The 14,110-nt window shown below is 35.5% G+C and overlaps 1 protein-coding gene across 2 annotated transcripts in view; it reads left to right on the top strand.

The window, feature by feature from the left end:
* REEP3 (receptor accessory protein 3) overlaps nucleotides 1-14,110 on the top strand; it is a 100,056-nt gene that overhangs the window by 78,624 nt on the left and 7,322 nt on the right. For both annotated transcript variants that reach the window (XM_036895103.2, XM_057505907.1), the window contains exon 6: nucleotides 5,940-6,087. In XM_036895103.2, coding sequence (XP_036750998.2) covers nucleotides 5,940-6,087 — 148 coding nt within the window. The remainder of the gene's footprint in view (nucleotides 1-5,939; nucleotides 6,088-14,110) is intronic.

The raw sequence follows: 14,110 nt of genomic DNA on the forward strand, positions 1-14,110 counted from the left end.
GTAGGTAGTAGGAATGCAGTAATGAACAAGATAGGTACAGTTACTACCCTCACAGGCTACTGTTTAGCTGAATGTCTGTATTCACTAGCTGAATTTCATGGCATCTTTGGTTGTTAAGAATACTCCCTTTGCCCTCCATAATTAAAGTAAGCATTAACTCACAGAAACACCTTTCTGTAGAGAGGCTATAAAAGCAATCCTATACTTATATTTATCTGGCTTTCTTCTTTGTGAATCATTGTTTTTATTTATATATTTAACATCTTAAAACCACCTCCCCACTTCAAAGACATGAAACAGCATAAAAATCATCTAAGTTACCATTGCAAAACAAACACATATCCTGTGGTCTGAATTCATCTTGGAACTTTCCCTTCTCTGTGATGTGGTGATCCTTTTGTTATCAAGATCACTGTTTATGAGGGAAGTAGCTTGCCATTCTCAGCATGAACACAGGAATGTTGGCATCAACCATCCTGGATTTTATCCAGTAGCAATAGACATTAAGTATGCTAAACATAATACCATGTTAATAGTATTTGCCTCAAGTTGTACTGTGCCTATTTTCAAGTAGGGGAAATTAGTTTCATCTCTGGAGAGGTCAGAGAAAGGCACTGCGATGGAAGAATCACTGAACCAGACACTTCATACTGAAGAGTAAATTGAAACTGAAATAGGAAATAGGTCAAGTTTAAGGAGAAACTGCAAGAAAGCCAATAGTAAGACTCAAGAATTAATTTAAGATTTTTACATCATATAGTTTGTTAAAAATATCTTTCAGGGTAAAAATGATTGGACTCTTGGTGTGACCTTTAAAAATCAGTAATACCCCTGACTAGGTTTTCCAGGTTGAACCACTTGAGCATGTTATAGATGAAAATAAGAATCTAATCAGAACATTTATTACACCGTAAAGCAATTTTCTGAAAATGTTACTCAGTTCTATGACCTCATTACTGGGCATCTGTTCACAAGGTCAGTGTACAAGTTTATTTTGGCTGAGCAAAGCATAAACATATGAAGGACCTTCAAGGATTTTGCTGAGGATGTTCACCATTCCATAGCTTTCACGAGAAATGCAGGTGGCTTTTGTACAAATGAGCCACACTACTGCCAGGTAAAGGACATATGAAGAAAATATTATTAGTTGTAGTACATATCTCTGAATTTTTTGTGGCAGCCTTTTCTTGGTGACTTCTTTAGCACACATTACCAAAAAATCAGATATCACAAAAATTAAAGCCTGACAGGTAAAATGGTGAAATCTAATTAACTTTTAATGATGGTGATGAGGCCCAAAATCCTGACATCTTACTGTCTGTATTTTAATGGCTTTCTGTTTATGAAAAAGGATTTGAGGATATTTAGCCATTTAATATCATCCACTAAAAGAGAGCATTTGTCCAGACAATGGAAAAGAAAGGTCATAGTATTTTCCCTAAAATCTAGGGAAGCAGAATGTTATGATGAGTATGGAATTCTCTTAGTCTAGTTTATCTGCATTTTTTAGCCCTGATGCTGCCACATATTAGCCTTGAGATTTTGGACAAATTGTTGCACTGATCTCTCTAAGGATTAATTTTCTTACCTATAAAAGGAGGAGATGAAAACTGATGTCTGAAATCTCTTATATCTTTAAAACAGTGGTTCTCAGCTGGTGGGGAATGGGGGCAGTTGCACCCCAAAGGGACATTTGGCAATGTCTGGAGATATTTTGGGTTGTCACAACTGAGGGGGGCAAGGTGCTGCTACTTTCATCTAGGGAGGTAAGAGGTCAGGGATGCTGCTTAATATCCTACAGTCCACCAACAAAAAATTTTCTAGCCCCAAATAGCAACAGTGCTGTGGCTGAAAAACCCTGCTCTAAAAGTATGAGTCATAAAAAGCTAAAAGGATATATAAATATGTGTAGGTAGTTTTGCTGGTGGGTTACAAATAACTTTTTTTCTCTGTTGAAATGTTCTATCAATATATATTATTTTAATCTTAAAACCACTGTATTATTCACTTAATGCAAATACAGTCAGTTTCATTCTAGGCTTGAACAGATTAATTTGTTAAATGCCCACAGGGAGAAAGAGATTTCCCTAAAAACTGGGAACTGACCTTATCAGAAATTATTATGTAATATGTCAAACATCAAAAAGAAATAGTTCAATCACCACTCACTACTGAAACAGTGTAGTAAGAATTATTCTGTAAAAGATTGTGTGCTTGTAAGGTTATTAAGCATTACTGGTTATGTTTTTAAATCTTAATAAAAAATGTGGATAGGTTGAAGCTTTTATACAAAGATGCTAAAAAGCATAGTGAATTCCCCTTATTTAACACAAAATGCAGTAATTTTAATATAATGTTTAACCAGGAAATGAAGTATTTAAGCAAAGGCAGCATTGTTTGGTTTAAAAAAATTAGAATTAGTCATACATACACAGGGACCTATTTATTATTTCTCAGCTGAAGAATCCTTCTCAAAGCATGAATGTGTTAGATCTGGACCTAGACACCCACACCCCAACCCGGCCAGCTCCTACAGTGTTCTCATTTTCTTAACTGGATAGTCTGCGACCAATCAAATTCAAACCCTGATCACTCTGAGCTATCTGAAGGGTTTAAAAACACTTCTGCTAATGATGATCAGTTTTGATGTAAAATATTCTACAAAATACTGTTTTTAATTACTTTGACTCTTATATTTGCATCATAATCTTTGTTATTTTCTCATCAATTTTTAGGATTGATTTTAATGTAAACAGTGTACAAACAGTTCTGCAGAGAATAGGATCTAAAATGCTGGGGTATAGAATTACCTTACAGATGGAAACTCCCTTCCTCCTTATTGACTATGACTGCTGTTGCCACACATATTTTTCTCCCCATACTAGAACACTTCCTCATTTTTCTTAGACTTTTGGCTTAATGTTGTATAAACCAAATAGAAGAAAATAAGTAAAGCATTATTAATTTAAACAAAACCTCAAAACCTTTTAGCATTATTATTGACAAATGGCTATACTTTCCTATTGGTGCTCTCAAAATAGTAAATAGTTTTTCTTATAATAATAGGTGTAAGGGAGTAAATACAGGAAAAATGAGTAGGAAATAAATCAGAAATTCTCATAGTCCACTATGTTAGAATTAAAACTTCACTGTACTATTTATGACTAACTTTCTAATATGAACTCAATTATTGAAAAAAAAAAATCACCCAACCAATATGCTTAAGCATTATACTGTTCTCATTTTGGGGTATTTTTCTGTCTACTTATAACACACTACATACTTGCAACCATATTATGCATATGATTTAGAATTCTGAGGTAACAGGGAGGTACTTTCCACTTAACATTCTATTGCAAACATAATTCCTTTATTAATGGACTTTTTGTGCTTAGGATATAAAAATTGAAAAATTGGAGGGAATAGGTCTGCCTTTAAATGTGATTATTGTGTAAGTACACTTCTTTCAAGTAATGCTTTTAAAGTTCACAATACTACATTAATTTTCTGTTCCCATATTAGTTCTATTCTGGGCCCATAAGAAAATATACAGTGGAAACCCCTCTTTCTCAAAGTGGTAATGGCTTTGAAGTGTTGAGTCTCAAAGAGGGTACATAGTCCCTTTTTGCTTTTACCTAAGGTACCTGGCCTTCTGTTAATCCTTGAGGGTATTGATAATACTTGGGACTATAGGGTTGGTTACTCAAGAGCTACATTAAAATCCAGGCTATAAGTAGATCACCCAATCACCCAGCTACCTCAGGGTTGGTCCTTGCCCATCCTTGATTTAAACCTGGTGGATTGTGTAGCCTACCCATGTAGATACCCATGACTGTACCTGTAGTTTGCTAATGAACCTCTACATATAAATGCCACAGTTTACATTAAAACAAACACACTGCTATGAAGAATTCTCTAGCAGTCAAGAGTAATGAATTAAAAGGAGTATTTAGTTTATTTATTGCATGGCCAGTATCAGTTCCATACCAGGCACACTAGGAGCGTAGAAGAAGCCTACTAACTGTCATTCTCCTTTTAAGTTTGTTAAAATCTTGCTCTGGAGGCAAAATATACACAAGACAACAATAGAGCTAATCATAATGCATGAGTTCATTTGTGAGCTATGCCCTAAGCAATTAGTTGATTATACTCATTAAAGATACCAATGTTTATAGATTATATGAATCTATATTGATTCAATGGCACTTGGACTCATTTGTATTCTAAGATGTTCTTTTGTGAGTGGGAGGGTTTGGAAGTTACAGCTGGGCTTTGAAATTGCACCTGAGTCAGTAGAAGCTATCATAGAAGTGTATGCCATTTATCATCTGTTTGGCAGTGGGTAAATCAAGAATTGCTGTGAGAGGGCACAGAAATACAAAAGTGGGATAAAGCAAATGACAGTTCTGAGAAAAGAGGCGTCTGTTTTAGATGAGCACTGGTCGTCTGTGACCAGTTACTGTGTCTTCAAAGTCTTCTGTCACCTATCTGTTGAAGAAGTAAATGATATATAATAAAGAGTAAGAAAGTAATTAACCAAATCATGCCAAGAAAATTCAAAGATGTGTAGAACCCAATTATTTTTATTGAGGAATATACCCTTTAATAATTCCTTTCCACAATTCAAAAGATATGGTAGAAATACAAAGCTTAAATGGGGTATAGAAATGGTGTTTGGCTTTAACACAACATGGTATCATCACTAACTCAGGATAGCTGAATCAAGACTCATGAATCAAGACCTTTTAATTCAGTGTTAAGTACATGCTAGTAGTAACATTTAAATGTTTGTAGTGCCTTAGGCTTTGAAATTTTGAGATGAACCATTATGGATGAGTTTCTATGGTAACATTATAACTAGAAGCAATCATAAATTCACATATGTGAGAAGAAATAATTTGTAAGAAAAAGCCTTCAGAAGAATATTCTAATCCAGCTATAAATAAGAAATGAGTCATCTGTATACCATGCAAATTTTCAAAGTGGGTAAATTTAGAAATTATTTTTTTCTTTTCATACTTTGAGGAGGAATATAGTTGTCTGAAAACTTAAGAAAGGTCCTTTTCAGAGCTGTGCATTGATGAAATCATTGAACTTTCTGCAGTGTTGGAAATGTTCTGTATCTGCACTATTCATTACAGTAGCTACCAGTCACATGCGGCTATTGAGCATTTGAAATGTGCAATTAAGGAATAGAATTTTTACATTTATTTACTTTTAGTTAATTTAAACTTAAATATACACATGTGCCCAGTGTCTGTCATATTGTTAGGGCTTTAAAATGACTTAAAGTCAAATTGTTTAGTAGTAGATATGCATTGCCAGGTACTGAATTTGTTAACTAAATATTATTTCATATCCAAGATTCTTTGGCTCTTAAATATTTTTTTACCTTGTTCTAACTACAGCCATTACCATCCCTGACTTAGCTTAGCTTTAAAAAACAGTATCTCTTTTATTTTAAGAAGTTCTTCTAAATCATACCCAGAGTGCTAGTTTTAGGAGAGAGCAAAATTATTGATGCTTTTTACTCAAACAGTAAGCTTATCATACTTTTCTTACATATTAAAATTAAATATAAAGCTGAAATACTTGAGAGTGGATGTACTGATGTCTACAACTTACCTTGAAAGCATTTTATGTATGTAATTATCAAGTCACTATTTTTACATCTGAAACCAATATAATATTATATATCAACTTTGCTCCAATTTTTAAAAAATGGATTGATAGATGGTAGATCTGTGATAAAGAAAATATAGCAAAATGTAAGCGATATGTGTGTATCCACTGTGTAAGTTCTTTGAGCTTTTCTGAAAGTTTCAGAATAAAATCAGTTAAGTTTCATGGTAAAATATTGGGGGAAATTTAAATGTAAGCATATTAAATATTTTTAAGTGTATTTTTTTTCTTGAATCTGTTGCTTCTCTATTAAATAGAGCCAAGGAGCAATAACTGAACGCTTACGAAGTTTCAGTATGCATGATCTAACAGCTATCCAAGGTGATGAGCCTGTGAGACAAAGACCATACCAACCTCTACCAGACACAAAACGGAAAAGTAAAATGGCCTCCAGTGAATCAGCAGGTGTGCTTGCTTGTTTTAACATTGTTCTTTCACAGATGAAATTCTGAACCAAGATGGGCACTAAGATAATACATGGTAACTGTCTGAATTTGGGTAGATAATATTTTTAAGCTTATATTTTTTAGTTTGCATTAAACTATAGTTCTCTTTCTCTAAATTTTCTTTAAATAAAGTTAGTACTTGCCCTTTGTTGACTCTGGAGATAATGCATCCAAGAAAGTAGCAGTGGCCTCTTGAGCTACCATGAATTTTTAGAAGCAGTGGGTGTGATTACCACCTCCCTCCCGCAAGCACCAGTTCTGACCTGTGATCAGTATTCTTTCCACTCAAACTATGCGACTTTTAAGGAGTTTTATAAGTTAATAAGTTTAACGCTCTTTACTGTAAATGCCATCAACAAATAAGGATATTGAAACAATATAAAAAGTTTTAAGCAAGTGACAAAAGATAACTCAGTTTGAAAACAGGATTACTCCAGTGGAAAATGTGTTGAAATCACATATTCTAGTTTAATAACTAACTTGTGGGTATATTCTAATGTAAATTATGAGCATATCATAATTGACATGTTTTAAAATGTTAATAAATTATTGTGATCTTAGAAACATACACATAAATAAAAACATAGTTCCTTAGTCCTTTTTATGACATATAAGAAAGTCTTAGTTCAAGGCTTAGCTGAGAACTGAGATCTTTAGGACATTTCTTAATGTATTATTTAAGTCCATAGGTAAAAGGATACATGGTCTTTTTTGTTTGTTTGTTTGTTTGTTATCATTAATCTACAATTACATGAAGAGCATTATGTTTACTAAGCTCCCACCTTCACCAAGTCCCCCACACACACCCCATTACAGTCACTGTCCATCAGCATAGTAAGATGCTGTAGAATCACTACTTGTCTTCACTGTGTTGCACAGCCCTCCCCATGCCCCCCCACATGCTAATTATACATGCTAATTGTAATACCCCCTTTCTTTTTACCCGCCCTTATCCCTCCCTTCCCACCCATCCTCCCTAGTCCCTTTCCCTTTGGTAACTGTTAGTCCTTTCTTGGGTTCTGTGAGTCTGCTGCTGTTTTGTTCCTTCAGTTTTTTTCTTTATTCTTATACTCCACATATGAGTGAAATCACTTGATACTTGTCTTTCTCTGCCTGGCTTATTTCACTAAGCATAATACCTTCTAGCTTCATCCATGTTGTTGCAAATGGTAGGCTCTGTTCTTATGGCTGAATAATATTCCATTGTGTATATGTACCACATCTTCTTTATCCATTCATCTACTGATGGACACTTAGGTTGCTTCCATTTCTTGGCTATTGTAAATAGTGCTGCGATAAACATAGGGGTGCATCTGTCTTTTTCAAACTAGAGTGCTGCCTTCTTAGGGTAAATTCCTAGGAGTGGAATTCCTGGATCAAATGGTGTATCTATTTTGAGCTTTTGGAGGAACCTCAATACTGCTTTCCACAATGGTTGAGCTAATTTACATTCCCACCAGCAGTGTAGGAGGGTTCCCCTTTCTCCACAAGCTCGCCAACTTGTGTTGTTTGTCTTTTGGATGGTGGCGATCCTTACTGGTGTGAGGTGATATCTCATTGTGGTTTTAACTTGCATTTCTCTGATGACTAGCGATGTGTAGCATCTTTTCATGTGTCTGTTGGCCATCTGAATTTCTTCTTTGGATAAGTGTCTGTTCAGCTCCTCTGCCCATTTTTTAATTGGATTATTTGCTTTTTGTTTGTTGAGGTACGTGAGCTCCTTATATATTTTGGGTGTCATCCCTTTATCAGATCTGTCATTTATGAATATATTCTCCCATGCTGTAGGGTACCTTTTTGTTCTATTGATGGTGTCCTTTGCTGTACAGAAGCTTTTCAGCTTGTTATAGTCCCACTTGTTCATTTTTGCTTTTGTTTCCCTTGCCCGGGGAGATATGTTTATGAAGAAGTCACTCATGTTTACATCCAAGAGATTTTTGCCTATGTTTTTTTCTAGGAGTTTTATGGTTTCATGAATTACATTCAGGTCTTTGATCCATTTCGAATTCACTTTTGTGTATGGGGTTAGACAGTGATCCAGTTTCATTCTCTTACATGTAGCTGTCCAGTTTTGCCAGCACCATCTGTTGAAGAGACTGTCATTTCCTCATTGTATGTTAATGGCTCCTTTATCATATATTAATTGACCATATATGTTTGAGTTAATGTCTGGAGTCTCTATTCTGTTCCACTGGTCTGTGGCTCTGTTCTTGTGCCAGTACATGGTCTTCTTTTTTTTTCAAGTAGAAGTTTCTTTGAGGATATTAAAAATCATTCTTTATAATTAAAACCAATTTCGAAAAATAACAGTCACTTCTTACTGAGGAAAAATAGTGAACTTTCTTCTAAGTTCTCCCTAGAATGAATAACTTTACAAAGCTGGTGGCTATTATCTAAGAGGTAGTAATTAAGTATTAGCCATTAATTAAGGTAGTTATGTCTTTAAGAATGAGAAGCATTGGACTTCAAACTATCATCCTTAATACATCAATAATGTAAAAGTAGTACCTAATATAGGCATTTTCTTAATACACATTTAAATATTAGGTATACTGATTTTGATTATAGGGTCTGCTATATATATTTTGTTGATTTGAACCAGTTATCTGAGTCCTTTATCAGCAATTTACTCATAAATATACCTTAGACCTGGTTAAGAATTATACTCCAATTATTTAGATGGAAAGAGTATTATAAATATGAAAATACATAGCACTATTTTTATGAAATTAATCTATTAAATTTAAAATGATGTGATTAAAGTATTCTAAGATAGTAAGTTGCTGTGTCGTTTTTTTGTTAAATTCCAAACCATGAAATTAAAGTAATTTAAGGTTTATAAAAATATGAAGTAAGTGGTAGCAGTATAAAAAAGGTACTTTTCAGTTAGGAAATTAAAAATTTAATATGTGCTACTTTGATCAAGTTCTGGGTTTCCTATAGAATAGCATATATCTGAGCTTTTCTTCTCTAAGGAAAAATTTTAACCAAAACTTTCCCTTGGCAATATTTTTAATAAAGTAGTATGGTTCCAGGATAGGAATAGTTGAAGAGAAGATAGTAATAGATAGTCTAGATAGATGTAAGTCCAGATATACATGGAAAGATTTCAAATGAGAAAGATAGCCTTTCAAATTGCCTTCAGAAAGGCAGATTAATGAGTGGTGTCAGGATAACTGTTAGACTTAGAAGGCAGGGAAGGGAATGAAGTTATATTTCTACTTCAAACCTTTGGTCAAAATAAATTATTAAAGGATTAAGACTTAATTGTAAGAAATTAAACAACATAGTAGGAAATTCCTGTGTATATTTTTATACTCTTAGGGTAGATCAAATTTCTTAAGCAGAACATCAAAAGTAAGAAACATAAAGGAGTTTGAGAGATTTTCATGTAGGCAAAATAACATATAACATAAAACTACCATATAAGGGGAAAAAAACACAAACCATGAAAAAGACAAACCACAAGAAATATCCTCATTATATCTTACAAGCAAAGGGTACAGAGCTTAACAATCCAAGAACCCTTGCCAGCTAATTATTGTCAATTATACCAAAGAATACAACTGATCAATTAATACATGAAAAAAATACTCAGCCTCACAAATAGTCAAAAAGATAGTAAATAAAATAGTAAAAATGACAATTTTTGCTCACCAAATTGGCAAAAAAACCTTTTTTAAATAAACAGTGCTCTTTTTAATCTGTTCTGTATCTGCTCTATCTATTCTAGTTATCTATTGCTGTGTAACAAACCACTCCCAAACAGTGGCTTTAAAAAATCGTAGTCAGTTATTTTGCTCAAGAATCTGAGGGTGACTGAACTCAGCAGGGCAGTTCTTGCTCAGGGTCTCATGGAGCTGCAGTCAGACAGCAACTGGGGGTAGAGCTGTAATCTCAAAGCCTTCTTCACTCACATGACTGTTGTTTGAACTGGGAAGGGTCAAACAGCTGGTGGCTAAAACAGTTGGGGCTTCTCCAGCGTCTCTCTACCTCTCCTTTCATGGTCTCTGAGGGTCACTGAACTTCTCACCTGGCAGATGAAGACTCTAGGAACCGGTGTCCCAAGAGAAAAGGCCTTAAGAATTAAGGGAAGGGGAGAAAAGTGTCAGAATTTGTAGATAAGTCTTAAAATCACCAAGCAAGCATGTTGGGAAATAAACACTCTCATATACTTTTTATGAGAGTTTAAAGTGGAATTATCCTTTTGGATGACAATCTGGCAATAATTATCAAAATATATTCCCTTTAACTCAGCATGGAATGTCATAAGGAAATAATCAGACAAGTGTTCAAAGATGTATGTACAAGAGTGTTCATCTCACTGTAGGTGGTAACAAAATACTGGAACAAACCAAATGCTGAAGAGAAGTGGTTAAGCAAGAGGATGGTTTATTAGCCATGAAAAATACTGTTAGTCCAACTTACTGACATGAAAACATATCTAGATTATGAAGGAATAAACAATAACAATGAAACTGTTGTAATTCTATACCATAGAGACACAATAGATAGATGATATGGTGTAATATATGTAAGGTTATTTTTCAAATATACATACATAAAGCAGAGACTAGAAGGGTATTGCTAAAAATGTTAGTAGTGTTTAGCTCTGAGTAGTGGGATTTGAGGATTTTTGTTAAAAAAACCTATTTCTTTTTTTTTTTTTTTGTATCATTAATCTACAATTACATGAAGAACATTATGTTTACTAGGCTCCCCCCTTCACCAAGTCCCCCCCACATACCCCTTCACAGTCACTGTCCATCTGCGTAGTAAGATGCTGTAAAATCACTACTTGTCTTCTCTGTGTTGCACAGCCCTCCCCATGCCCCCCCCACACTATACATGCTAATCGTAATGCCCTCTTTCTTTTTCCCCACCCTTATCCCTCCCTTCCCACCCATCCTCCTCAGTCCCTTTCCCTTCGGTAACTGTTAGTCCATTCTTGGGTTCTGTGATTCTGCTGCTGTTTTGTTCCTTCAGTTTTCCTTTGTTGTTATACTCCACATATGAGTGAAATCATTTGGTACTTGTCTTTCTCCACCTGGCTTATTTCACTGAGCATAATACCCTCTAGCTCCAACCATGTTGCTGCGAATGGTAGGATCTGTTTTCTTCTTATGGCTGAGTAATATTCCATTGTGTATATGTACCACATCTTCTTTATCCATTCATTTACTGATGGACATTTAGGTTGCTTCCATATCTTGGCTATTGTAAATAGTGCAGCAATAAACATAGGGGTGCATCTGTCTAAAAAAAAGCCTATTTCTCAAAATCAGAAATGTTTTGACATTTATGTCAAAACAGTACTCTTCCTTTTGCAAAATTATTAAGGTACTCAGTATTTTATATCATGAATTTTTCTTTTACATTTCATTTACTTCCAAAATTCTCCAAGAACAAAAACAAATTGGTAAGTTCATCAGTGTGGGAATTTCATTCACATTGCAAAGTCTGCTTACCAGCTCATGTGATCAATACATTTACTTCAGAAGTTCTAATTGTTAGTTCACACAAGCAAATCCAAATAGCTGGAAAAGTGGGTCCCTTTTGAATTCTCATCAGGGTCTGCTCTGAGCATTTTGAAGTTAGCTGATCAAGGGAAGTCCTGCTTTGATGAAGTTATTCAAATCTACATATTGTCACTGTGGGAAAAAGAGCTCCCTCCAAAAACTTTTTTTGTAAGAAACGGGATGCCTTGAACATAATGTTCATATCCCTTAAAAGAACACCATATTTTGATAAATGGAAATATCTTTTCAGGAAAGAACCTGCTGTTCTCACATTACTTAAAAGTGGTCCAATATTCAGTTTGAGTATGAGCACATAAAGAGATTTTATTTATTCTTTGTTTTAGGTGCTTTAATATTTATTTAATCCTTAAGATAACTGCAGGTTAAGTATTATATGCTTATTCTGTAGATGAATAAACAGACTTGAGATTAAATTAAAATTACTTATCAAGGGCTAATACTCTCAATGACATAAGTTAGCTATCCAGGGTTCCTAAGCTAATTATTATTCTTTCTCTTTTTAATTTATAAAGAGGCTACACTTAGACAGTAGGACTGGAGCCATGAATTCAAATACTTTGAGTAGGAAGAGACCTTAGACATGTTTGTCAAAGGTGGCAAATAGGTGGCATGCCAACTCTCTGCTCCCATACCTGTGGTGGCAGACATTGCTAATGATTTGCGGCACTTTGCCCTGCTGGCTCAGAATTCCACTCAACATAGTGCCCCAGACAGCTCAAGTGGCTCAGAGTTGGCATTCACATGGAAACCTGTTCTTCATCTCTCATCTGTCTCATCACCTAACCAGATAAGAAAACGGGCCTGGAGAGGGACAAAATTCACTTGAGATCTCACTATTAATAGATAGCAAAGTTAGTCATTTCTCCTCACATAGCTCCTTCCGTCACAATAGTGAAGGCTCTTTCCAAGTCAAACTTTCTGTCCTTCTGTACTTACTACATTAATACATGAAGACTTCTTAGAACAGTGCCTCGTATATGCTAAGTACTTGATTAACATTTGCTATTATTGTTATCACAAGGAGAGAAAACTTAAAAGATACCAACCCTAAGCTGTTTAAGTGGTCAGTAAAACCATGTCAGTTTGCAAAAAGCATCTGCTAGGTTCCTAAAATGGTAACGGAACTTTGCCAAACAGCTGCAGCCTTATGCCCCAGGGTACCTGGCAACACAAGCTCATCAGCCTTGGGTCCCCAGGCACTGTTCCTCTGGAATGTGCAGGGAACGCACCCTTCTAAGGGCCTGTCCAGTCTAAACTGATGACATAAAGCAGCCAACCCTAGCATCGCCTTTGTAGGATGCCGGCAGTATTGTACCAGCTTCTTACCTGGACTGGGCAGACCCATAAACCACTCAGCCAACTTGCTGAGATCCAGATTTGGCCTTCTCGTAATCTCAGGTTTCCCTCTTCTCCAAAGACTTAAACTTGGTACAACTTTGATTATTTCTATCACTCACAGCAGAATTTTCATACATACTCCTTTCCAGGAGTAAGTAGAATAGAAAACACACATTTTAGTGAAACTTTTGATGTAACTCCTCTCTCTTTTTTTTTTTTTTTTTTTAATTTTGGTATCATTAATCTACAATTACATGAGGAACATTATGTTTACTAGGCTCCCCCCATCACCAAGTCCCCCCCACATGCCCCATTACAGTCACTGTCCATCAGCATAGTAAGATGCTGTAGAATCACTACTTGTCTTCTCTGTGTTGTACAGTCCTCCCCATGCCCCCCGCCCCACATTATACATGCTAATCGTGATGCCTCCTTTCTCCCTCTCCCCCTTATCCCTCCCTTCCCACCCATCCTCCCCAGTCCCTTTCCCTTTGGTAACTGGTAGTCCATTCTTGGGTTCTGTGAGTCTGCTGCTGTTTTGATCCTTCAGTTTTTTTCTTTGTTCTTATACTCCACAGATGAATGAAATCATTTGGTAATTTTCTTTCTCCACCTGGCTTAGTTCACTAAGCAGAATACCCTCTAGCTCCATCCATGTTGTTGCAAATGGTAGAATTTGTTTTCTTCTTATGGCTGAATAATATTCCATTGTGTATGTGTACCACATATTCTTTACCCATTCATCTACTTTGGACACTTAGGTTGCTTCCATTTCTTGGCTATTGTAAACAGTGCTGCGATAAACATAGGGGTGCATCTGTCTTTTTCAAACTGAGCTGCTGCATTCTTAGGGTAAATTCCTAGAAGTGGAGTTCCTGGGTCAAATGGTATTTCTATTTTGAGTTTTTTGAGGAACCTCCATACTGCTTTCCACAGTGGTTGAGCTAATTTACATTCCCACCAGCAGTGTAGGAGGGTTCCCCTTTCTCCACAACCTCACCTACATTTGTTCTTGTTTGTCTTTTGGATGGTGGCAATCTTTATTGGTGTGAGGTGATATCTCATTGTGGTTTTAATTTGCATTTCTCTGATGACTAGCGATGT

Source organism: Manis pentadactyla, chromosome 8, assembly GCF_030020395.1.
Source record: "Manis pentadactyla isolate mManPen7 chromosome 8, mManPen7.hap1, whole genome shotgun sequence".
NCBI lineage: Eukaryota > Metazoa > Chordata > Mammalia > Pholidota > Manidae > Manis > Manis pentadactyla.